Here is a 23,146-nt window from a genome sequence, read left to right on the forward strand (position 1 = left end):
GATTCCTCTTGTAACGCCCTGGACGCAAGCCGCTGTCACAAAGAACCAAGAGACGCTTCTCATGCAAAAAGGAAAGGGTTTATTGTTTCCAGCATGCTGGGGCCCGCAGCATACTCTGAGCACAGAGCAGCGGCCACGAGCCCCGACCAAGAGTTTAAGCACACATTATATATTTTTTAGCAAACGGGGGAAGTAACCTGAGGTCATTCCCTGGAGATCTGGCGCCGTGTGAGTTAATGCCTGTCTGGTTTCTTATCAGGTTGTTTGTTCTGCAGCCATCTCCCGTAACCTCCCTGGCTGCAGCTGTCTCCCATAAAAGTTGTTTGTTCTGTCTGCCTTTTCTGACCTTCCTGATTATATTGGCGCCTCTCACTCTGAGCTGGCAGGACCAAGAGTTGGCTTTTCCTCCAACCTTATATTAGTATAATTATGGCTGCTGGAGGCATTATGCCACACAAATAGTTACAGTTGCAATTCACACGCAATTTATTCTCCTTTTAACATTGCAGTGGGCACAAAGCTTATCCGCACACAGCACACTGTTATTCACAAAATTCCTGGCGCTGTGGGTACAAGCTTAGGTGGACCCCAAAATGTGGCTTTCCTCTCGTGGCAATTTCTGCTGCATATTACTACAACAGTAGGAAATTAAGAAGTAGAAAATATAAGAAGTTAAAACGTAGAATGAGAGGTAATTCGAATTCTAGTGGGAATATTGATGTAGAATGACTCAGTTTTCCATTCCACATTTAGCATAGCCTTGACTCTGTCCCATTAAAGATCTCTGCAAGTTCCCTTTCCTAGTTCAGTTCTCTTTGGTTAAACTAAATTAATCAAGCACTTACTGGCCATTATTGTGTGACTGCACCTGACCTTTTAAGGAAGAAAATTTCTGGAGACTCAACCGTATCTTCTAACTTTGAGTGAAATTTTCTGAGCACAGAAAGTGCATCGATATATATAAATAGTTAAGTGACCAGATGACCAGATTACCAGCTGACCAGATTGTAGCAATGACACGCACTGACCATCAGGGGGCAGACGCTCAATGTAGGAGCTGCCCAGGGAAAGCAACTTTGCAGAGTGCCCTCTTGCACTCCGGGACCTCTCGGGGGATGTTGGATGGACTGTCAGGTTCGCCCCAATCCCCACAGGCAAGGCCATGGGACCCCACTGGTGTACGGATCCGTGCACTGGGCCTCTAGTGTTTTGATAAGTTTCCCATAGCAATTAGTGTAACGTTGTGACAGTAGTTGATGTTCAAACACATGATTCTGCTGTTTTGAGAAGGAAAGTAGGGGGGCAACTTTAGAGGCTTACAGCCTAGTTCAGTATCTACTTAAACAGTAATTTTACTTCCCCATTCTGACTGACTTTGGATCAAAGTCCCTGAACTAGCAGTGCTGGGTAATAAAGGACCTTTTCCTGATCACTCTGCTGCCGGTTGTAGTTCTCTTGGGCCATTTGCCACAACAATCTGACCAAAGACACAATTCTCAATCCTACCCATATGGGAGCAGAAAACTACAAGGTGCTCTTCTGGGGTGAAAGAAGACTGAGAATGAAAACTGAGTCTAACTCAGGGGTGGGCAAACTTTTTGACTCGAGGCCCACAATAGGTTCTTAAACTGGACCGGAGGGCCGGAACAAAAGCATGGATGGAGTGTTTGTGTGAACTAATATAAATTCAAAGTAAACATCTACACTAATAAAAGAGAAACATGGTAATTAGCGTACGACCGCTACCCTTTTCATTGGCTAATTAGTGAGTATATGCAAATTAACTGTCAGCCAAGATGGCGGCTAATTTGCATATGTCGGCTCCAAGCCACAGACTGAGGCTTTAGGCCTGGGTAAAGGAGGAGCCAGCCAGCGATCGTTGAGCCAGTGATGGTTGATGGCGGTGATGGCAGGGGGAATCGGGGTGGAGCCAGCCAGCGATCATAGATGGCAGAGGTGGAGGGGAGCTGGGGGTGCCCTGGCCCAGGCCTAAAGCCTTGGCCAGAGGCTTTAGGCTTAGGTCGGGGAGGAGCCAGCCAGCGATTGTTGATGGCGGCGGAGGTGGGGAACCAGGGCGGAGCCAGCCAGTGATCAGCTGAGGAGGGAGCTGGGGGTCCCCAGTCCAGGCCTAACGCCTTGGCCAGAGGCTTTAGGCTTGGGCCGGGGAGGAGCCAGCCAGCGATCGTAGATGGCAGGGAGCTGGGGGTGCCCCGGCCCAGGCCTAAAACCTCGGCCTGAGGCTTTAGGCCTGGGTCAGGGAGGAGCCAGCCAGCGATCTTCCGCGGCGGCAGCGATAGCAGCGAGCTGGGGGTGCCCTGGCCCAGGCCTAAAGCCTCTGCCAGAGGTTTTAGGCTTGGGCCGGGGAGGAGCCAGTCAGTCCACGGCGGGAGCTGGGGGTGCCCCGGCCCAGGCCTAAAGCCTCTGGCCGAGGTTTTAGGCCTGGGCCTGGGAGGAGCCAGCCAGTGATCCTTGATGGTGGTGGCGGCCCGAACCAGGGCGCAGCCAGCCAGCGATCCTTGATGGCCACGGTGGCTTGGAGCTGAGGGTGCCCTGGCCCAGGGCTAATGACTCGCCAGAGGCATTAGGCCTGGGCAGGGGCCAAACCAGCAATTGGTCTGAACTACAGAGGAAACACCTTTTCTGACTGTTGATTGGTTAAGCTCCCTGTATGCCACTGGTAATATTCTTAGTAACTTGGGTAATAAGAGTCCAAAAAGTGATCTAGGGTTTTTTTTTTTTACCACACTCCTGGAGAAAAAAATGAAAGTCTGCTGCTGGAGGGTTAAGAAATGTCATATCCTGTCCTAGCCAGTTTGGCTCAGTGGATAATGCCTCGGCCTGCCCAACGCAGATTCTGGGTTCAATTCTGACCAAGGGCATGTACCTAGGTTGCAGGTTCCTCCCTGGCTCCGGCCCAGGTCAGGGCTCATGCAGGAGGCAACCAATCAAAAGTGTTCCTCTCACTTTGATGTTTCTCTCTGTCTTTCCCTTTCTCTTCCACATTCTCTAAAAATCAATGGAAACATATCCCCAGGTGAGGATAAAGAAAGAAAGAAATGTCATATCTTATGAAAGACACTTCTTGAAAATGCCTAAAGAAAGTTGTCATTTTTTCATAGTAAAAGGACTGGAGTCCTTGTTGATGAAAACACCTTGGTGGCTGCGGTGACTGGCAGTGGCTGCAGCAGCGGGGTGATGGGCCTGGTGCCTTCCCCTGATCAGCCCGGTTGCCTTCCACATAGGGAGGCCAGACACTGTGGCTTAGGCCCGCTCCCCAAGGGGAACAGGGAATAGGACATCCCCTGAGGGCTCCCAGTATGTGATAGGGGGCAAGCTGGGCTGAGGGAACCCCCTCCCCAGTGCACAAATTTTTGTGCACCGGGCCCCTAGTCATTACATAAAAGGGTACAGTCTTTTATTTCAATAGTTTTATTCATTTCAAACTGGCCGGATCCAGCCCGAGGGCCGTAGTTTGCCCACGGCTGGTCTAACTGCATGTATACATTTCGTTTTGTCTTTCAGAAACTTGTACAAAGAACAATCAAATTATCATTATTGTCCTTGTAATCATCTTGATTTTCCTCGTAATCATCGTAATAATTTTATTATGTATATATTCACATCCCAATAAAAAAGGTAAGATGTCAAACATGGAAGGCAATAAATTATGAGTGGGACAATGAAAATGGGATGTTAGCTGTTTAGGAAAAATAATGAAGATCAAAATAATAATAGAAGGTTTTTCTTCTATAGCATATTCCAAGTGAATAAACCCTAAGTCTATACATGACCATCTTTGAAGATAAAAGAATATTTTTGTAGTTAAAATGGTTACTACTGAAAAATAGAAACCAGGAAGCTGCGAGAATTTTATGCAAATTTTATCTTAAAGTCAAATTTCCACCTGGTCCTCAATGATCTCAGCCTCTACAGCTGAATAACTGGATTCTTATCTGAAGTTTGAAGGGCTGTCACTTAAATTACATAAGACTTTGATGTCTGTCTCACTAGCAGAATCCCTCCCTTACTATACTTGACAAAGCAAGTTGCCATTTTGAGGAAAACCCCATGGCAAGGATCCCATGGCAGCCTCAGTTCAACAGCCAGCTGGGAATTGAGGCCCCCAATCAAATGGCCATCCTGTTGGAATTCTGCCTGTGGCCATATCAATGAGCTTGGAAACAGATCCTTCCCTAACCAAATCCCAGTGGTGGCAGCACCTGATTGCAGCCTCCTGAAAAACCCTGAGGTACAGGACACAGTAAAGCGATACCATATTCCTCACCCACAGAAGCCATTAGATAATAAAGGTGTGTTCTTTTAAGCCGCTGAATTTGTGTCACTTGTTATTTAGAAATAGAACTAATATAAGCTTTATTAATAATTATCCTTGGAAAACAGGCATAATTGTGGAATAGATCAAGCAGAATAAGACATAGAAACATCCTAAATAAAATTATGCAGTGAAACTAATGATGTTTTTTAAATGAAAGTATTTGTCTGTTAAGTTTAATTCACCTACTCTTTTAAAATACGTTTTAATAGTCTTTTTAAGTTTTAAAGTTTGCAGTTGACTCTCAAAATAGCGACAGTATTATTCAGTCTGCAACAAAGTTAAACAGACAAATTATTTATTTTCATTTCATTTTTCAATTACAGTTTGTATTTAACATTATTTTGTGCTAATTTCAGGTGTACCATATAGTAGTTAGAAAATCACCTACTTTGCAAAGTGTTCCCCACGATATTTCAAGTTCCCACCTGGAACCGCAGTTATGACAGTACTGTCCACTATGTGTCTAACATCCCAGGGACTGTTTTGGAGCTACCAATTTGTACTTCTTAAGTCCATCACTTTCATCCCTAACCCCAAACTCCTAACTCCTCTGGCGTCCATTAATCGGTTCTCTGTATCTATAAATCTGTTTGTATTTTATTTGTTCATTTTGTTCTTTAGATTCCACATATAAGTGAAATCATATGGCATTTGTCTTTCTCTGACTTATTCCACTTAGCATAATACCCTCTAAATCCATCCACGCTCTTGCAAATGGTAAAATGTTATTCTATTTTATGACCAAGTAATATTCCATTATATATATGTATCACAGTTTCAGAGAGGAAGAGAGAGGGAGAGAGAAAAAAAACATCAGTAATGAGCGAGAATCATTGATTGGCTGCCTCCTGCACACCCCACACTGGGGATCAAGCCCACAACCCAGGCATGTGCCCTGATCATAAATTAAACCGTGACCTCTTGGTTCATAGGTCAACGTTCAACCATTGAGCCACTTGGGCCATGCTCTACCACACCTTTTTTATCCGCTCATCTATTGAGGGGCACTTGGGCTGCCTCAATATATTGGCATTTGTAAATAATGCTGCAATGAAATAGGGGTGCATACATTCTTTCAAATTAGTGATTTGGGTTTCTTCATATATTTATCCAGGAGAGGAATCTCCGGTTTTAGGTAGTTCCATTTTTAATTTTTGAGGACTCTCCATGCTGCTGATTATAATTCCTGCACTAATCTGCATTCCCACCAATAGTGTTCAAGGTTCCTTTTTCTCCATGTCCTTGCAAACACTTGTTGTTTGTTGATTTATTGATGATAACCTGACAGGTGTGAGGTGGTATCTCATTATGCTTTTAATTTGCATTTCTCTGATGATTAGTGACATTGAGAATCTTTTCATATGTTTATTGGCCAACTGTATGTCCTCTTTGGAGAAGTGACTATTCAGGCCTTATGCCCACATTTTAATTGGGTTGTTTGATTTTTTTGGTGTTGAGTTACATGAATACTTTACAAACTTTGAATATTAATCCCTTATGGATGTATCATTGGTGAATATCTTCCACCATTCAGTAAGTTGTCTTTTCATTTTGTTGATGGTTTCCATTGCTGTACAAAACCTTTTTAGTTTGATGTAGTCCCATTTGATTATTATTTCTTTTGGTACCTCATGGCCCAGCAATCCCACATCTGGTCATTTGTCTGAAAAAGAAGAACAAACACTATATTCACTGCGGCACTACTTATAAAAGTAGCCAAAATATGGAAGCAGCCTAAATGTTCATCAACAGATAATTGGATAAAGATGTGATATCTATACTAATAATAGCCTAGGTGGTCATCACGCCCTTACGTTGTCACAAGATGGCCATCACAAGATGGCTGTCACAAGGTGGCTGCAAGCATGGTAAGCCTGGGGGTTCCGCAGCTCCGCGTGGTGTGGAGAAGGCCCCGCCTCAGCATCTCTGCCGCCTTGCCCAAAGGAGGTGGGCCCCTGCAGAGGAGGCGAGTAGTGGCAGGGGAGGGCAGTTGTGGGCGGTCAGGCCAGCAGGGGAGGGCAGTTGGGGTCCATCAGGCCAGCAGGGGAGCTGCTAGGGGGCAACAGGCTGGCAGGCAGAAGCGGTTAGGGGCAATCAGGCAGGAGGGCAGGCGAGCAGTTAGGATTGTGAGAGGGATCCCAGATTGGAGAGAGTGCAGGCCTGACTGAGGGACACCCCCACCCCTCTAATATATATATATAATACTCAGCTATAAAAAAAATGAATCTTACCATTTTCAATACCATAGATGGATCTAGAGTGTATTATGTTAAATGAAATAAGTCAGAGAAAGACAAAAATCATAGATTTTACTCCTATATGGACTCTAAAAACAAAGTATCCAAAAAACCAAAACAGACACAAACTCATCTAGAGAGCAAATTGATGATTGCCAGATAGGCGGAGCATTGGAGAGCTGGGTGAAAAAAATGGAGGGATTACAAAGCACAATTTGGGAGTTACAAAATAGTCATGGAGAATACTGTTGTTACTATGTATGCTGTCAAGTCGGTACTACACTGATCAAGGAGTAAGTTATTTAGATGTCAAGTCACTATGCTGTACAGCAGAAACTAATAGAATATTGTATGTTGATTATATTTGAAATATTTTAATTTAATAAATAAATAAATACAGCCAATGACCATACTAAAGCTAACCAACTGACCAATGAGAACATAAATATTGTCAAAAGGGTTTTATAAATTAACCAACAAAACTAATATTCCCAAATGTTACAATACCTCAACAAATTAACTCCATGTCCCCCTTTTAATTTATTGTAGAATATGTCAGCACAATAATGAGCTATGAGCCAGTGTGTGCATGTGTGTGTCGGGGGGAGAGGGGGGGAGGGGGGCAGGGGTGTGTTCATCTGAAACCTGGTGAAATTATGATTAAATATTAATTCATTAGTAAATTTAAATACTCTTTGTGATTCTTTCCCATGCACCTGACACTAATCTTTCCTTTTTATTTCAGAGGTCAGGAACAAATTAGGTAAAATTTCTGATATCTCTTTAGTATTTTTTTAATGATGATATTATTTTCTTTATTGATTAAGGTATTACATCTGTGTCTTTACCTCCCCCCCCCCCCCCCATTGCCCTCCACCTGCCCACTCATGCCCTCACCGCCCTGGTGTCTGTGTCCATTGGTTAGGCTTATCTGCATGCATACAAGTCCTTTGGTTGATCTCTCTCCCTTACCTGGACCCTTCCCTACCTTCCCTCTGAGGTTTGATGGTCTGATTGATGCTTCTCTGTCTCTGGATCTGTTTTTGTTTATCAGTTTATGTTGTTCATTATATTCCATAAATGAGTGAGATCATTTGACCCAGTGATCCCACTTCTAAGAATATATTCCAAGAAACTGGGAACACCAATCAGAAAGGATATATGCGCCCTTATGTTCATAGCAGCACAATTTACCATAGCTAAGATCTGGAAACAGCCTAAGCACCCAACAGCAGATGAGTGGATTAGAAAACTATGGTACATCTACACGATGGAATACTATGCTGCTGTAAAAAAAAGAATACCTTTACTCTTGATCTCCTTCAAAACATCTGCTTTCTCTCCCTCTCTGGCATTTCCTGCCTTTCAACTCTGTGCCTTCCATTGACCATTCCCTCTCCTGATGTCTGCTCTTCTCACCCGAATTTTGGGATTGAACTTCTATTTTGAATTCTGGCCATTTCAGTTTCCCTACCTTCCATCTCTTCCTGTTCCTCCTTTTTTAATTTTATACAAAATTATTTCCCTGTAAACATTGGCTGCTTCTGTCTTGCCAAGAATTGCCAGTTCCATTAAGAAGTTGGTGAGATGAAGGGTGTTAAGCTCATAGACACATGGCTCCTATCATATTTATTTCTGGAAAACGTCCAAAATTAGTACCTCTGTCAGGTATTCTAATTTGGAGGGCCCATTATTATGCAGCTGATACTTCTCCAAATTCTTAAGAGACCAAAGGAGATTCCAAACTTGCAGAGTCAAGTTTCTCAGCCCAGTGTCATTTCAAATACCCTGTTGTAATTAAAACTAGAGGCCCAGTACATGAATTCATGTACCAGTGGGATCTCTTGGCCTGGCCTGTGGGATCAGGCTGAAACTGGCTCTCCGACATCCCCAAAGGGGCCCGGATTGTGAGAGGGAGCAAGGCAGGCGGAGGGACCCCACCAATGCATGATTGGGGCCCGGGAGGAACGTAGGAGGTTGGCCAAATATGGAGGGACCGCGGGAGGGCTCCAGGGTGTGTCCAGCTCATCTCGCTCAGTCCTGATCAGCCAGACCCCAGCAGCAAGCCAACCTACCAGTTGGAGCGGCTGCCCCCTGGTGGTCAGTGCACATCATAACAACTGGTTGACCAGTCGACTGTCTGTCCCCTGGTGGTCGGTGCTTGTCATAGCGAGCAGTTGAGCAGCCTTAGCATATCATTAACATATTATGCTTTGATTGGTTGAATGGCCAACCAGACAACCTAACACTTACCATATTAGACTTTTATTATATAGGATGTTATTCATCAGTCAAAGGTGAATTGCCCTTGAATATATAACCCAGGTGTTCCAAGGTTATCTAATCATATATAAATATTTTACATAAATTTTCCTGACTTATAAATATCCAACCATGCAATTTTTTTTTATTCTTTTGCATTTACATTGACTCAGTTATCAAATGACAGACTGCACTTTTTAAAAACCATTTGCAGCCCTAGCTGGGTAACTCAGTAGCTAGAGTGCCATCTTCATGCACCCAGGTTGCGGGTTTGACTCCTGGTCAGGGCACATATTAAGCATCAGCTGAAGCTTAATATCCCTCTTTCATAATGAAAATTTCAATCATATTTTCATTTCCTTGGGAATGGTCTCTAAGAATATGTTTCTTGTACCACAGCTTTTCTATCCACTCATCGCTGATGGGCAGATGACCTGTTTCCAGAACTTGGCTCTTGTAAATAATACTGCTATGAACATAGGGGACATATATTCTTTCTGACTGGTGTTTCGGGATTCTTAGGCTATATTCCCAGAAATGGGGTTACACAATGAAGTACTACAAGGCTGTAAAAAAAAAAAAAAAAAGGAAAAAGGAACTCTTACCTTTTGTGACAGCATGGAGGGACCTGGAGAGTATTATGCTAAGTGAAATAAGATAGTCAGAGAAAGACAAACACCATATGATCTCACTAATATGTGGAGTCTAATGAACAAAATAAACTGATGAACAAAATGGAACCAGAAGCATGGATTCATAGCACAGATTGGCCAGTGCCTGAGGGTGGGGGTGGGGATGACAGGATACAGAATGTGAGAGGATGAGCTAAAGAGCATATATGCGTACCCATGGACACAAACCATGGTTTGGTAAAGGCCAAGAAAGGAGGAAGATTGAGGTGGGCAAAAAGCAGGAATGGGGACATTTGCAATAGTGTCAACATTACAAATTTTAAATTTAAAATGAATATATTTATTTAGTGTACAGTGCAAGGTTCATATGACCAGTGCAACAGGTACAGTTCTGGACAATTGGGTGTCTTTACTATATGATTCCTCATAACTGTCTCATGTAGGAATTCATGTTTGCATTTTATTCTGAAACAGGTTATAGTCTACTGACAGAGGATCAATCGGTACTGAGCCTCCCAGAAGGTCTGTCCTAGCTCCCTCATGGGTTTATTTCCTCGTTTAGTTCCTTTTGCACAAGGCATGAAGGAGGAAAAATGTTGCCTCTGATGGGTGAGATGTCCTTTGGAAACTTTTGGTTGCATTTTTCACAAGGATGCAATTTTTAATTTGCATTCCAGAGTGAATTGCAAAAGGGGTACCAATTTTGTTAAACTCCCTTCAACTAGAGAGTGAACTGTGAAGAGGGTACCAATGTTATTCTCCATCCTTCCCCATGTTGTGTTTTCATTTCACATGAGTTGTTTATTTCTCCCTTTTGCTTTTCAGCGGAGAATGAGCAGAGAAAAGGCAAGTACCAATATCACTCAATTCTTTGAACTCCTGACTTAAACGCTAAAAACTGAAAAGTGTTTACATAACTAATTTTAAAAGTTCTATCTATTGACAGTTAAGCTATGTTATAATTGTGTGAAACTCAAAGATTTAAAACCATTAGATTTCCAAAAAGATTTGTGTCCACACATTATAGTCATGCACTTTCTCAATGATTATAATAACTACTAAAAAGACTTTTCTAGAATTAATAGACTATCTTTTAATTGTACAAAGTAGATTTCACTGAAAGACGACTTGCTTAATTTAATATACATGGAAAAATTGGCAAAACTAAAATACCAATTTATATATACTACTGCTAAGAAAATTATTTTATTACATTAAATAAGTGTTGGAACAAAATTATTTTATTACATTAAATAAGTGTTGTGGTTCAAACCTTGAACTTCCCAAATACCTCAAACAACCCATAAAGAAATATGTGTGGGGTACAATTCTAGGTGTGCTCTCTCTACCACTTCAGCAACATTTTCCTTTTATTTAGTCACTTGAGAAAATTCACATATTTTTCTCTCTTTTCTAAGGAAAAAGAATTGGTAATTTTTATGTTTCCTTTTGTTCCCTGCTTACTCTTTATTCATATTCACTGTACCACTTTACTTTGCAGTGGCAAATTTTAACGGATCTTAATTTTCTGTGTTTATTGCCTTTATATTTACAAAAGTTTTTCATTTTCTTTTTCAGAAGAACTTCAGCAACAACTTGGTAACTTTCCTCCGACTGGCATTCCATTAGAGATGTGTTTCTCTGAAATGATTTTTTTCTTGTCCATATCTTAGTCTCTAAATCATTACCCACCACCATCTTTGCTCTTTTTATTTTATTTTTTCATGAATGTTAAATTATGCTATCCATTTCTTTTTTGCTTCCTGGGATTCTCCCACCCCCTGCCTCTACCCTTTCCATTCCCTGTTCTTCACTGGCTATCTCTCCCTTGCAGAAGCTTCCTATAACTGCATTTCAAGGCGGGTGAGCTGAAGATCAGGTTAGGGAGCTTGTGCTTGCTTCCATTCGTGATACCTTATGGAAAACTGCCTTTTACTTGGATTCTCCAGCAGGGCCTCTGGATGGCATGCCTATTGCTGTGCACACAATAATATGCTAATTCTTATAGGAAGGAATGGGACTTCAAAGTTTCTGATGTATGTTTTTTCTTCTATTGGACTTTTAAACACTCTGAACATACAGACTGCTGGCAAGTTGACCTTGAGACTTGCTCTTCTACTTCCGTTGACTATATTCTCACATGGTACAACATATATCAACATTTTTACATGATTGTGCCTGGTTATTCGCTCTTTCCAACCGTAGTTATGACTCCACTTTCATTTTTATTCAATTGTTTATTAATTCACCAAATTCCTCTTCCTTTGGAATCTTTATACGTATGTTTTTCACCCAAGTAAATTCTCTAAAATCTAAGGTTAGTTTCTAAGATATTCCCACACCACTCTTTAGTACCCCACTCAGGAGTTATTTCACTCTTTCTGTCCCTGTATATCAGATGACATTTTTATACAATTGTACCGATGATTTTGATAGAATGGACTTTCCCGAGTTGTTCTCTATTTACAGAAGGGTCGTGACTGGCCATGTTGTAGAAACAGGCATTAACAGATGTGGGGCTTTAGTTGCATCTCTTCACAATGTTTATGAACTCTCTCTCCTACATCTAACTCTTAGTGTGTTTAGATGTCGACTTCTCAGTTAGGAGACAGGCACAGTAAAGATCCAGTGAGAGACGGAATCTCTGTCAGAGAATCCCAGTCCTTTCTCTCTCCTGCATTCAGCTCCCATGTGAATTGATTAAGAAATGCTTCCGTCAAGAATGACCTAACACAGAAGTCCAAGTGCAGTTCCACTAGAAATTACTCGATAGACTAAAACATTGTGAACACGTGCACCAGCACTCTCACCCTGTATTGTCTAGAGGAACTTTGTCTCAGTATCCCCTTCCCTAGCGTTTGTGGCCACTTTGTACAGTGTAGCTGCCACAGTGATGAAATTGACCCATATTTTTAAAGGTAGCCAATGACTAAAGTTAAACCGACTAGCAGGAACATAAACTTTCAGAAGTCAAGAGTATCTTAATTACCTACCGAAGGAATATTTTAAAACTTTGTTATTTCACTAAATTTACTCCATTTTCCTCCTGTTTATTTACTGTAGAATATCTTTGGACAGTAGTGAACTCTGAGCACCTGTGTGTGAAGGGAGGGTGATGTGTGTGTGTGGGTGTGTGACGCAGTGTGTATATGTGTGTGGACATGCATGTGTGTGGCCTTGTATGTGCGTATTTTTTACATATGTGTGTGTTCATCTGAAACCTGGTAAAATTATTATTAAATATGAATTTATCAGTAAATGTTAATTCCCTTTGTGATCCTTTCCCACTCACCTGACATTGGTCTTTCCTTTTCAAATAAGGCTCAGAACAAACTAGGTAAAACTTCCAATATCCCTTTACTCTTGATCTTCAAAGCATCTGCTTTCTCTCCCCCTCTGACATTTCCTGCCTTTTTACCTGTGCCTTCCATTGGCCTTTCCTACTGATGTCGGCTCTTCCCACCCTGATTTTGGGACTGAACTTCTCCTATTTTGAATTCTGGCCCTTTCAGTTTCCCTACCTTCCATCCCTTCCTGTTCCTCCTTTATTCATTTTATACAAAACTAGAGGCCCAGTGCACGAAAATCATGCACTGGGGGAGTAAGGGTCCCTAAACCTGGCCTGCATCCTCTTGCATTTTAGGACCCCTCTGGGGATGTCCGCCTGCCAGCTTAAGCCTGCTCCACTCAGGGACCAGGCCTAAGCCAGTAGTGTGACATCCCTCTCGCAGTCAGGGGCTCTCACATTCGGGGCTCTCATAGTCCAGGACCCCTCTCTCCTTACCACTCCCCTGCAGCAGAGGCAGGAGAGGCTCACGCCACCACCGCTGTGCTTACCAGCTGTGGGCCCAGCTTTTGGCTGAGCGGCACTCCGTCTGTGGGAGGACACTGACTACTAGGGGGCAGCTCCTGCATTGAGCATCTGCCCCCTGGTGGTCAGTATGTGTTATAGTGACCAGTCATTCTGCCATTTGGACAATTTGCATATTAGGGATTTATTATATAGGATTATTTCCCTGTAAACATTGGCTGCTTCTGCCTTGCCAAGAATTGCCAGTTTCTTTAACAGGTTCGTGAGATGAAGGGTGTTAAGTTCATAGACACATGGCTCCTACTATATTTATTTCTGGAAAATATCCAAATTTAGTGCCTCTGTCAGATATTCCAAGTTAGATATCCCATTGTTATAAAGCTGATACTTCTCCAAATCCTTAAGAGACCACAGATGATTCCAAATGCAAGAGATGACAAAAGATTCCAAACTTGCAGCGTTGAGGTTCTCTACCCATTGACTTTTGAAAGCGTCTGTTATAATTAACTAGAGGCCCAGCGCATGATTAAATCATGAGCATATAGGGTAGGGTCTCATAGGCCTAGCCTGCCATCAGGGTTATGTACGCTGCCCCATGACGCCTCACATGCTCCGCGGACGCTGCCAGAGCCCCGTGATGCTCTGACGATGCTGCTTGTGCCCTGGGGGTGGGTAGGGGGGAAGCTGGAGAGGTGTTGTTTGGTTGTTTCAGTTGTGACACCTCTTGGCCATTTATTATTATATTTCATATCATTTATTAGTCAAGTGTGAACTGGGGCATCACTCTTCTACTCCCCTTGGAAATATGACCCTGTCCCAGGTGTTCCAAGGTATCTAAGTATTTTGCATAATTTTGTGACTTTAAAAATATCCAACCATGTCAATTTTATTCTTTTGCATTTTTATTGACACAGTTATAAAATTACAGACTGCATTTTAAGAATAATTACATATCTTAAGACATGTTGAAAAGCAATATAACTCTCATTGGGATTTTTTAGGTTAAGGGCACAAGACACAATGACCTCGAATTTTTTTAAAAATAACAATAATTTATTGCTTAATATCCTCCTTTTCCAATGACAATTTCAATTATAATTTTTGTTTCCTTAAAGATAGTCTTTTGAATATATCTCTTTAATGTACATAGAAGATTTCATATGATTAATGCATCAGAAAGTGTTGCCTTTACTCATCACCATTTAAGCATCTGTCTCATATATGAATACATGTTTGCTTTTTAACTTAAAATAATATGAAGGCCCAATGAAAGAGAAATGATTGATGGTGTTCACCTCAGGTTCTATCCACCTCCTCTCAAAGTTTCATTTCTTAATTTAAAGAAATAAATTAAGGGGTATATATTCACAAAGGATATATCTATATAAATAAAAGGCTAATATGCAATTTGTCCCCTCGGGAGTTTGACTGAACAGGAGTTCGACCGCTCGCTATGATGTGCGCTGACCACCAGGGAGCAGCATGGAACAAAGAAAGGCCCTTGTCAGCAACTGGCAACCAGGGGAAGGAAGGCCCTGGCTGGCAGCCAGAAGGCCCTGATTGGCCCTGATCACTAGCCATGTCTAGGGACCCTCCCTGTGCATAAATTTTGTGCACTGGGCCTCTAGTTTGTTGATAAAAAAATTATGTGTTGGGAAATTTTCTACTTACATGTAAGTTAATGGGCTAATGTTTTTACCTTCTGCAATAGATAATAAAATCAGAGAGTACAAGTTTTTAAAGTTAATTTTGAAATCTTATCAACTGAAAACTAAATTAAATTTGATTGCAATTCAGTTAAATATAAAGAATTAGAAATCATCGGACTTACAAAATGATTTTACCGAAAATGATTTTTATTTGCTTTTTCAATGGTGGTTATATCTTCTAAAAATAATTTTTCAGAACTTCTATATATAATTAATTACCATTAATTATACCAGCAATGTTTTCAATAAAGACATCTTGTTTAACAGGACATAGAAAGATTTGCACAACTAAAACTCAATTTCAATACACTATTATGAAAATAACAGTTGTTACAACATTATTTTGTTAAATCCATATTTTGGTTTAAATCTTGAATTACTTATATCCTTAAAAATTTCATTAAAGCCCTAACTGGTTTGGCTCAGTGGGTCCCAGGTTCTGAAGGGTCCCAGGTTCTATTCTGGACAAGGGCATGTACTTTGGTTGCAGGCACATCCCCAGTAGGGGTTTGCAGAAGGCAGCTAATTGATGTTTCTCTCCCATTGATGTTTCTAACTCTCTATCCCTCTCCCTTCCTCTTTGTAAAAAAAATCAATAAAATATATTTTTTAAAAATTTCATTAAAGCAAAAAACTTATGTGATAAAATCCTATTTATCTTTCTGTCACATTTTTACCATCTTACTTTTATTTAGTCAATTGTGAAAATTCATCCTCCTCTCTCATTTTTCTAAGATAAAAATGTGCTTTTTTTTATTAACTAGTTTTTGTTTTTGCTTGTTTGTTTTTTCTGATTACATTCATCCTGCTAAATTTCTACATACCAAAAAATGTTAACTCATTTTTGTTTTCTGTATTGGTTTTCTCAACATTTACATGTGTGTTTTTTCCCATTTTACTTTTCAGAAAAACTTCAGAAGGAACTTGGTAACTTTTTTCTGACATTCTTTTTATTGATGTATTCCTTAGAAAAATTATTCTCTTTCCCCCCTTTCCTTCCCTTTGATATATTTTTGTGCTTCTACCTTCTGAATATACACCATAATGTTATTATAAGGTTGGTGATATGCTATTATAATTTGGTAATGCAGTTATTCCATTACATAGAACGCTTCCTTTAACTTGGGCTCCCCCACATGTGCACTGAGATGGAGTGCTATTGTTTTATGTGTGATGTTGTCCCAGTTCTTAATGGAAGGGTTCAAACTCCAAAGCTCCTGAGTGAGATAGTTCCTTCTGTGCTGGCCTTCCTCACATTTGTCTAGACTCATGTCAAATATAACCTTGAGACTTGCTTCTCTTGACCATATTCTCAAGTTACCCATAGTACACAAATATTTTTGCATGATTCTTCCTGGTTATTTTTCTTAGTTATTACTCTTAATGTTTGTTTAAATTCACTTAATAATTAATGCAACAAGTTATGTTTCCTTCAGGGTTTTTTATACATGCATTTTTCACTCAAGTAAACTTAATTGACAATTTATCTCTAAAGTCTAAAGCCATTTTCAAAGATATTACTATCCTCTTACAAGAATTATTTAAATCCTCATGTATTCTTAATTTGTAGACGTTTTTAGGTGGAATAAACATTAGAAATTTCGTTCATTATTTTTGAAATGGGCATTACCTGGCCAATATGCAGACACAAACTTTGTTGAATGTATGGCTTTAACTGCATCTTCTTAATGAAGTTGAGGAAACCTGTCTCATATTTGTGTGTTTGTATCTTTTATCTCAGCTTGGAGGAAGACTCAATTTAAGTCGGGTGAGTAACGATTCCTCTCAGAAAGCTCCATTTGTTTGTCACTCGGGTCCTGCCCTGGTAGCAGTAGGAGAGGAGGCAGAAGTACAACCAAGTGTCTATAGTTGACAGAGCAGCATTGGAAACATCTTCTTTTTAAATATCAATAAATTCTGTCTGAACTGCAAACTGCACATGATTCTGCATGACCTTTCTCCTCTCCTCTTTCTTCCTTCCTGTCTTCATTTCATGCTCCCTCCTTCCACTCCTCTCTGTCGCTCCCACCTTTTGTTGCTTCTATGTTTCCATCTGTCCTACACCTGAACATTATTATCATGCTTGAAAAAAATGGATATGAATGTAATAGAAGACAGAAGGAGAAAGTTCAAAGGATTCAGAAGAAATGGGACAAAGACGGGGAGAAATGGAAAGACAGTGAGAGAAAACAACAAAGGAACAAAGCTAAGGCTTCCTGTTTTGTTTTTGTTTTTTGTATTTTGCAGTTTGGATGAAGGCGCCATTGTATGCTGGTGAGTGACATGGACTGTGATGAAAGAAATCTTATATCAAAAATTTTTAGTTGAATACTGTGTGTGCAATTCTGAAAATCAAAGAAACCCCAAAGTATACATTCCATGAACTCAATAGATTATTCAATATTTTAACAGATAAGAATGTGTTTAAAACTTTACATTTTAGCAGATTTTATTTATTATTTTCATCTCACATTGTCTTAAGCATAGGTAGAGTGTTCATCATCTGCTAAAAATTTAGGAAACTAAAGCAAAAAAATAAGTTATTTGGTCAGACTCACCATATGCCCTATTTAGTCTCAAACATCCTGCATAGATTATAGATATTTATCCTATAGGAATGTTGGGTGAGGAGCGGATAAGAATGGGTCAGATCTTCAAGTCAGACATAATTTAGAAGATGGTACAAGAGCCTCTAGTATATTACAGAGTGTTATCTTTGGCTGCTATTATCTTGAATTAACCCCAGGGAATTTATACTCATAGAATTCTGGACAGACAGGCAGCTTATCTTTCAAATGGTGGGTCCTGATGTTCATTTGTTCTGTTCCTTTCAGATTGGAGAAAAGAATTGTTTGAAGCTGGTGGGTCTGTGATGGTCCCGGAGGGACCCTGATCCTTGTGGGGTGACCTTGGGGAAAGATGGGTGGAGGTGAGCTGGGTCTACCCAGGGCCAGAGCAGATCTCACAGAATGGGGACCCTCTGGCCCAGGTAACTGAGACCTTCCTTGAAGACATGGCGGTCCACTTGTCTTTGCAGTAAATGTGATCCTGGATGCAGCCACTGCCCATCCTGCCCTCCTGTGTGAAGATGGGAAACGAGTAACCTGGCGAGAGCCTCGTCAGGATCTACTCGACTCCACACAGAGATTCGACTCCCTTCCCTGTGTGCTGGGTCAGCTGGACCTCAGGAGAGGGAGATCCTTCTGGGAGGTGGAGGTTAAGAACGCACGTTCCTGGGACCTGGGAATTTGTAGGGATAATGTCATGAAGAAAGGGAGGGTTACTATGTCTCCACAGAATGGTTTCTGGGCCATCAGGCTCTATGAGGGGGAGTACTGGGCCCTCACTTCCCCAGAAACCCCTCTTAGTCTAAAACAAAGACTCGGTAAATTGGGGATATTCCTGGATTATGAGGCTGGAGATGTATCTTTCTATGACATGACAGATGGGTCCCACATATTCAGCTTTCCCAAGATCACATTCTCTGGTGCCCTAAAACCTCTGTTCAGGCTTTGGTCATCTGACTCAGGCTCCCTAACCATCTGCCCGGGTGAAAGAATAAGAAGAACGTCTGATGTTTTAATTGATATTCCTAATCAACTCTCATAAGAAAGTATTACTTTGGGCCCCAATGATGACAGAAACTGATTTTGTCCTTCTTCTTACTGGTTCATGTTCAAAATGAAACTCTGAGACACTGATGATTTCCCTCATATCAATTCCTCCTTCTTCCTTAGTTAGACTCCTCTCATTATTGCCTTGTCCTAGGACAGCCTAATATAAATGTTAGATTTCCTAACCTCCCCTGCTGCATGTGACTAAATGATGGCCCCTGATTGTAAGGTGAATTATCCTATATGACTCCTGAAATGTGTCCTTAAGGGAAATTGTGTCCTTCTGTCCTTTATTTTTTGTTGGCTATAATGTTTCATCATGGATGGAACTCAAAACACATCTATGACTATGGAAAATGACATGGATGACAGAAAAGACAGAATGAGTTTGGGTATTTGACAACATCATTGAAGTACTCTATTGCCCAATTCCAGAATTATTTTCTGTGAGAAATAAACTTGTATATCTTTAAGATGTTTATATGTTGAATATTTGTCTCTAGTGATTGAATCTGACTGACTGATGAATTCTCCCTTGGAGGATGGTAGCTATGACATCCACAGTTGAATATTCAGGTGAACCCCGAAGTGTAAAGTCCTGCTCCCCCAGTGTGTCAGTCTCATTGGGGCCTCTCACTTTCTCCTTACCCGTCAGTCACTCCTGACTTCACTCACTACCCTTTTCTCTATCAGTGCCATGGTTCATACTGTCAAGTATTCTATTGCTAATAAATGGAAATCTGGATGTTGTTGTTCTTCTGTCACATCAGCTTGAAAAAACAATATCGATTAATCTAGTTATCTATTTCTCATGCAGGCAGCTTACCACGCTACAAAGATCTACACATACAAGAAGATTGCACAGTCACTATCACAGCATGGACACCAGCACTCTGGTACTCCTCACATGCATCTCCAGCCATTTGCATTTCCTTAGTTTTGTGGTCAATTTTATTAAACATTTCACTTTCTTTTAAATTCCAACTCTATTGAACCCCTTTTCTAAGTATTGTTGTATGCCCATGGTGAATAATAATAATTAAGGAGGAGGAGGAGGAGATGTCAAAAGGAAATTGTCTCAACTTTGTAATAACTAATATAACAAACCTATTTGAGTCAGCATCTCTCAACTACTCCTCCCTCAGCATTACCTTAAGGCAGTGGTCAGCAAATGCGGCTCGTGAGCCACATGCGGCTCTTTGGCCCCTTGTGTGTGGCTCCTCCACAAAATACCATGTGCAGGCACACACGTACAGTGCGATTTAAACTTTGTGGCTCATGCACAGAAGTCAGTATTTTGTGGAAGAGCCACACTCTAGGGACCAAAGAGCCTCATGTGGCTCGCAAGCCGCAGTTTGTCAACCACTGCCTTAAGGGAAGCATCCCTCTTCCTTTACAGGGATCACCACTCCTTCTTTTCTCCATCCATCCTGTACTATCCTCTCTGCTACTAGAATCCATCAGTTACTCCTCTCAGCTTTTATCATAGCTTTCTTTCCCATTAGTATTAAAATTTTTAAAATATTTCTCATCTTAATTTAAAAACTATACAATTTTTCATCAACTCTGTATTCTCCTAGATATGCTCCTAATTCTCTTTTATAATCAAACTTTTCCAAAATCTACACTAATAAAAGAGAAACATACAAATTGGTGTCACTCTGCTACGCCCACCAGACAATCAGATGAGCATGCAAATTAACCCAACAAAGATGGTGGTTAATTTGCATATGCAGGCGCGGACCTAAGACTGAAGGCTGAAGAGGCTTGGTTTCTCCACTGCGGCTGGAGTGAAGGCCTGGGCACGGGTACTGTAGGAAAACCGGTGCCTGCAGCCAGGGGAAGGGAAGGCCTATTGCACGAATCTCTTTGTGCAACGGGCCTCTAGTAGTTATATAAACAGTCTATATCTTTTCTGTTTCCCATTTTCTCCTCAGCATACACTATGATATAGGTTGAATTGTACTCCCCCACTCCAAAATTCAAAATTCATGGGTTGAATTCCTTACCTCCAGTGTTAAGAATGTGACATTATTTGGAAGTAGGGTCATCACAGATATAATTAATTAAGGAGAGGTCATACTGGAGTAGGGTGGATCCATAATCCAATATGACTGGGTCCTTTTAAAAGGGGGAACTCTAGACACTGACATGCACACAGGGAGAACATGACGCCAAGATTGGAGTTTTGCTGCCACAGTCAAGTAATGTCCCTGGTTACTGACAAACCATCAGCAGTGAGGAGAGAGGTATGGGACAGAGCCCTTCCTAGTCCATTCAGAGGTTCTGTGGCCCTGTCGGTACCTTGATCTCAAACTTGTAGTCTCCACAACTGTGAGACAATAGACTTCTGTTGTTTAGGCCGTTCTGTTTGGGGTTGTTTGTTACAGCAGCCCTAGCAAACTAATGGACTATTTTTATTCCAATAATTCCACTGAACTTTTCATACTAACGCCACCATTCTCACAGTGGCCTCAGTGGGTGCAATAGCAGAGAGGTGACCCATATGTGTCTGCTGTTTATGCCCAGGTGCCCCTGAAGAGGCGGCTTGGAGCTCTGGTAGGTTGTGGGACCAACCGAGTGCAGCCCTCAGGCACTAAGTGCCAGGCATCAGGCAGTCAAGCTACACACCCACAAAGTGCCATCAATCCTTCTAAAACAGTTTTCTACAGTTCAGTCAAAACGTTCCCAAAATAAGATTTGAACCCAACATACTATCCAAGCCTCATCTTCTCATTTTATGGTTAATCTCTCATAGATTTTATATGCTTAAGAGACAGAATCTAAAGAGAGGAAGTCCCCTTATAAATCAGCAGGCTTAAAGCAAAAGCCTACACCCTCCAAAGATAATTTCCTTTAACTCCTATCAAAACCACTCATCCTTCAAGCCTGGCTTTTTGGGAGAACAGGATTCAAACAAGGAGAAATAAAGTTCCACCTCCAGAGCAGTACTGCTCCTTCTCTGTTTTGTCATTCAAAACCCCTAATTCATGTTTTATCACAAATTCTGTTCACAGTTGTACAGTAATCTCTTGGGATAGAGAAACCTGGACTATATGCTAATGACAAAGTAACTGTGTGCTCATACTGAACACCAAACCATATGCAATGCATCCTGGGACTGGCATCATGGGCACCGTGACACAGCCTCATTGTTTGCACGTCAGAGAGCCACAGGTCCACTTTAGCGCAGTGTCAGCCTGACCCACATTTCCCAAATGACATGAGAGTCCGATTTACTATAAATATCACCTCATTGCTCACTTTGGTACAAGAGACCTGGGTTGAGATCACAGCCTTTCCCTGGCCAGTGTGGATCAGTTGATTGAAACATCGTCCCATGCACCCAAAGGTGGTAGGTTCAATGCATGTCAGGGCACATACCGGGTTGTGGGTTCGATCCCTAGTTGTGGTCAAGGCATATGGGGTCAGGCAACAGCCAACCCATGTTTTTACTCACATGGATATCTTCACTCTTTCTTCCTCTAAAAAAAAAAAAAGAAAAAGAGGGAGAGAGAGAGATCATTAAGTCTAGAGAAATGATTGACTATGAAGCAATAAGGGGAGAGGGGGAATTAAAAAATTATATAAGTTGCCTTTGGCCCTCCCCCTTCCATTGATGATTTTGTTTTTTATTGTATTTTATTTATTTATTCTTTTATTTATTTAAATTCTTTATTATTTGAAGTATTACATATGTCTCCTTTTTCCCCCATTAACCTCTCCCAACCTGCCCCCACCCCTGAGTACAAGCCCTCACTCCCCTAATGTCTGTGTCCATTGGTTATGCTTATATGCATGCATACAAGTCCTTTGGTTAATCTCATACCACCATCCCCTGCCTTCCTCTGAGGTTTGATGGTCTATTCCAGTGGTTTTCAACCTTCCTAATGCAGTTCCTTTAATACAGTTCCTCATGTTGTGTAAACCCCCAACCATAAAATTATTTTCGTTGCTACTTCATAACTGTAATTTTGCTACTGTTATGAATCGTAATATAAATATCTGATATACAGGATATATTTTCATTGTTACAAATTGAACATAATTAAAGTATAGTGACTAATCACAAAAAACAATATGTAATTATATATGTGTTTTCCGATGGTCTTAGGTACCCCTGTGAAAGGATTGTTCGACCCCCAAAGGGGTCGCGGCCCACAGGTTGGCGATCCACAGGTTGAGAACCATTGGTCTATTCGATGCTTCTATGTCTCTGGATCTATTTTTTGTTCATCAGTTTATGTTGTTCATTACATTCCACAAATGAGTGAGATCATATGATACTTGTGTAGATGTACCACCGTTTTTTAATTCACTCATCTGCTGATGGGCACTTAGGCTATTTCCAAATCTGAGCTATTATAAATTTTGCTGCTATGAACTAGGGGTGCATATATCCTTTCTTATTGGTGTTTCTGATTTCTTGGAATAAATTCCTAGAAGTGGGATTACTGGGTCAAATGAGAGTTCTATTTCTAATTATTTTATATATTTTTTCCTTGTTGATTAAGGTATTACATATGTGTCCTTATCCCTCCATTG

At 41.0% G+C, this 23,146-nt stretch overlaps 1 protein-coding gene across 8 annotated transcripts in view; it reads left to right on the forward strand.

Moving 5' to 3' along the window:
- LOC139012656 (butyrophilin subfamily 1 member A1-like) overlaps positions 1-19,080 on the forward strand; it is a 60,505-nt gene extending 41,425 nt beyond the window's left edge. For 3 of the 8 annotated variants that reach the window (XM_070418830.1, XM_070418833.1, XM_070418829.1), the window contains 10 exons: positions 3,523-3,636; positions 7,319-7,336; positions 9,942-9,989; positions 10,293-10,313; positions 11,046-11,066; positions 15,894-15,914; positions 16,729-16,755; positions 17,235-17,261; positions 17,822-17,848; positions 18,025-19,080. In XM_070418830.1, the coding sequence (XP_070274931.1) occupies positions 3,523-3,636; positions 7,319-7,336; positions 9,942-9,989; positions 10,293-10,313; positions 11,046-11,066; positions 15,894-15,914; positions 16,729-16,755; positions 17,235-17,261; positions 17,822-17,848; positions 18,025-18,596 (896 nt within the window). In that variant the 3' untranslated portion in view covers positions 18,597-19,080. The remainder of the gene's footprint in view (positions 1-3,522; positions 3,637-7,318; positions 7,337-9,941; positions 9,990-10,292; positions 10,314-11,045; positions 11,067-15,893; positions 15,915-16,728; positions 16,756-17,234; positions 17,262-17,821; positions 17,849-18,024) is intronic. The other 5 variants (XM_070418831.1, XM_070418832.1, XM_070418834.1 and 2 more) reach the window with 5 other exon arrangements.
- Positions 19,081-23,146: the final 4,066 nt, after the last annotated feature.

This window comes from Myotis yumanensis, unplaced genomic scaffold (genome assembly GCF_028538775.1).
Source record: "Myotis yumanensis isolate MYYU_CA2020_CCGP unplaced genomic scaffold, mMyoYum1.0.hap1 SCAF_6, whole genome shotgun sequence".
Taxonomy (NCBI): Eukaryota; Metazoa; Chordata; class Mammalia; order Chiroptera; family Vespertilionidae; genus Myotis; species Myotis yumanensis.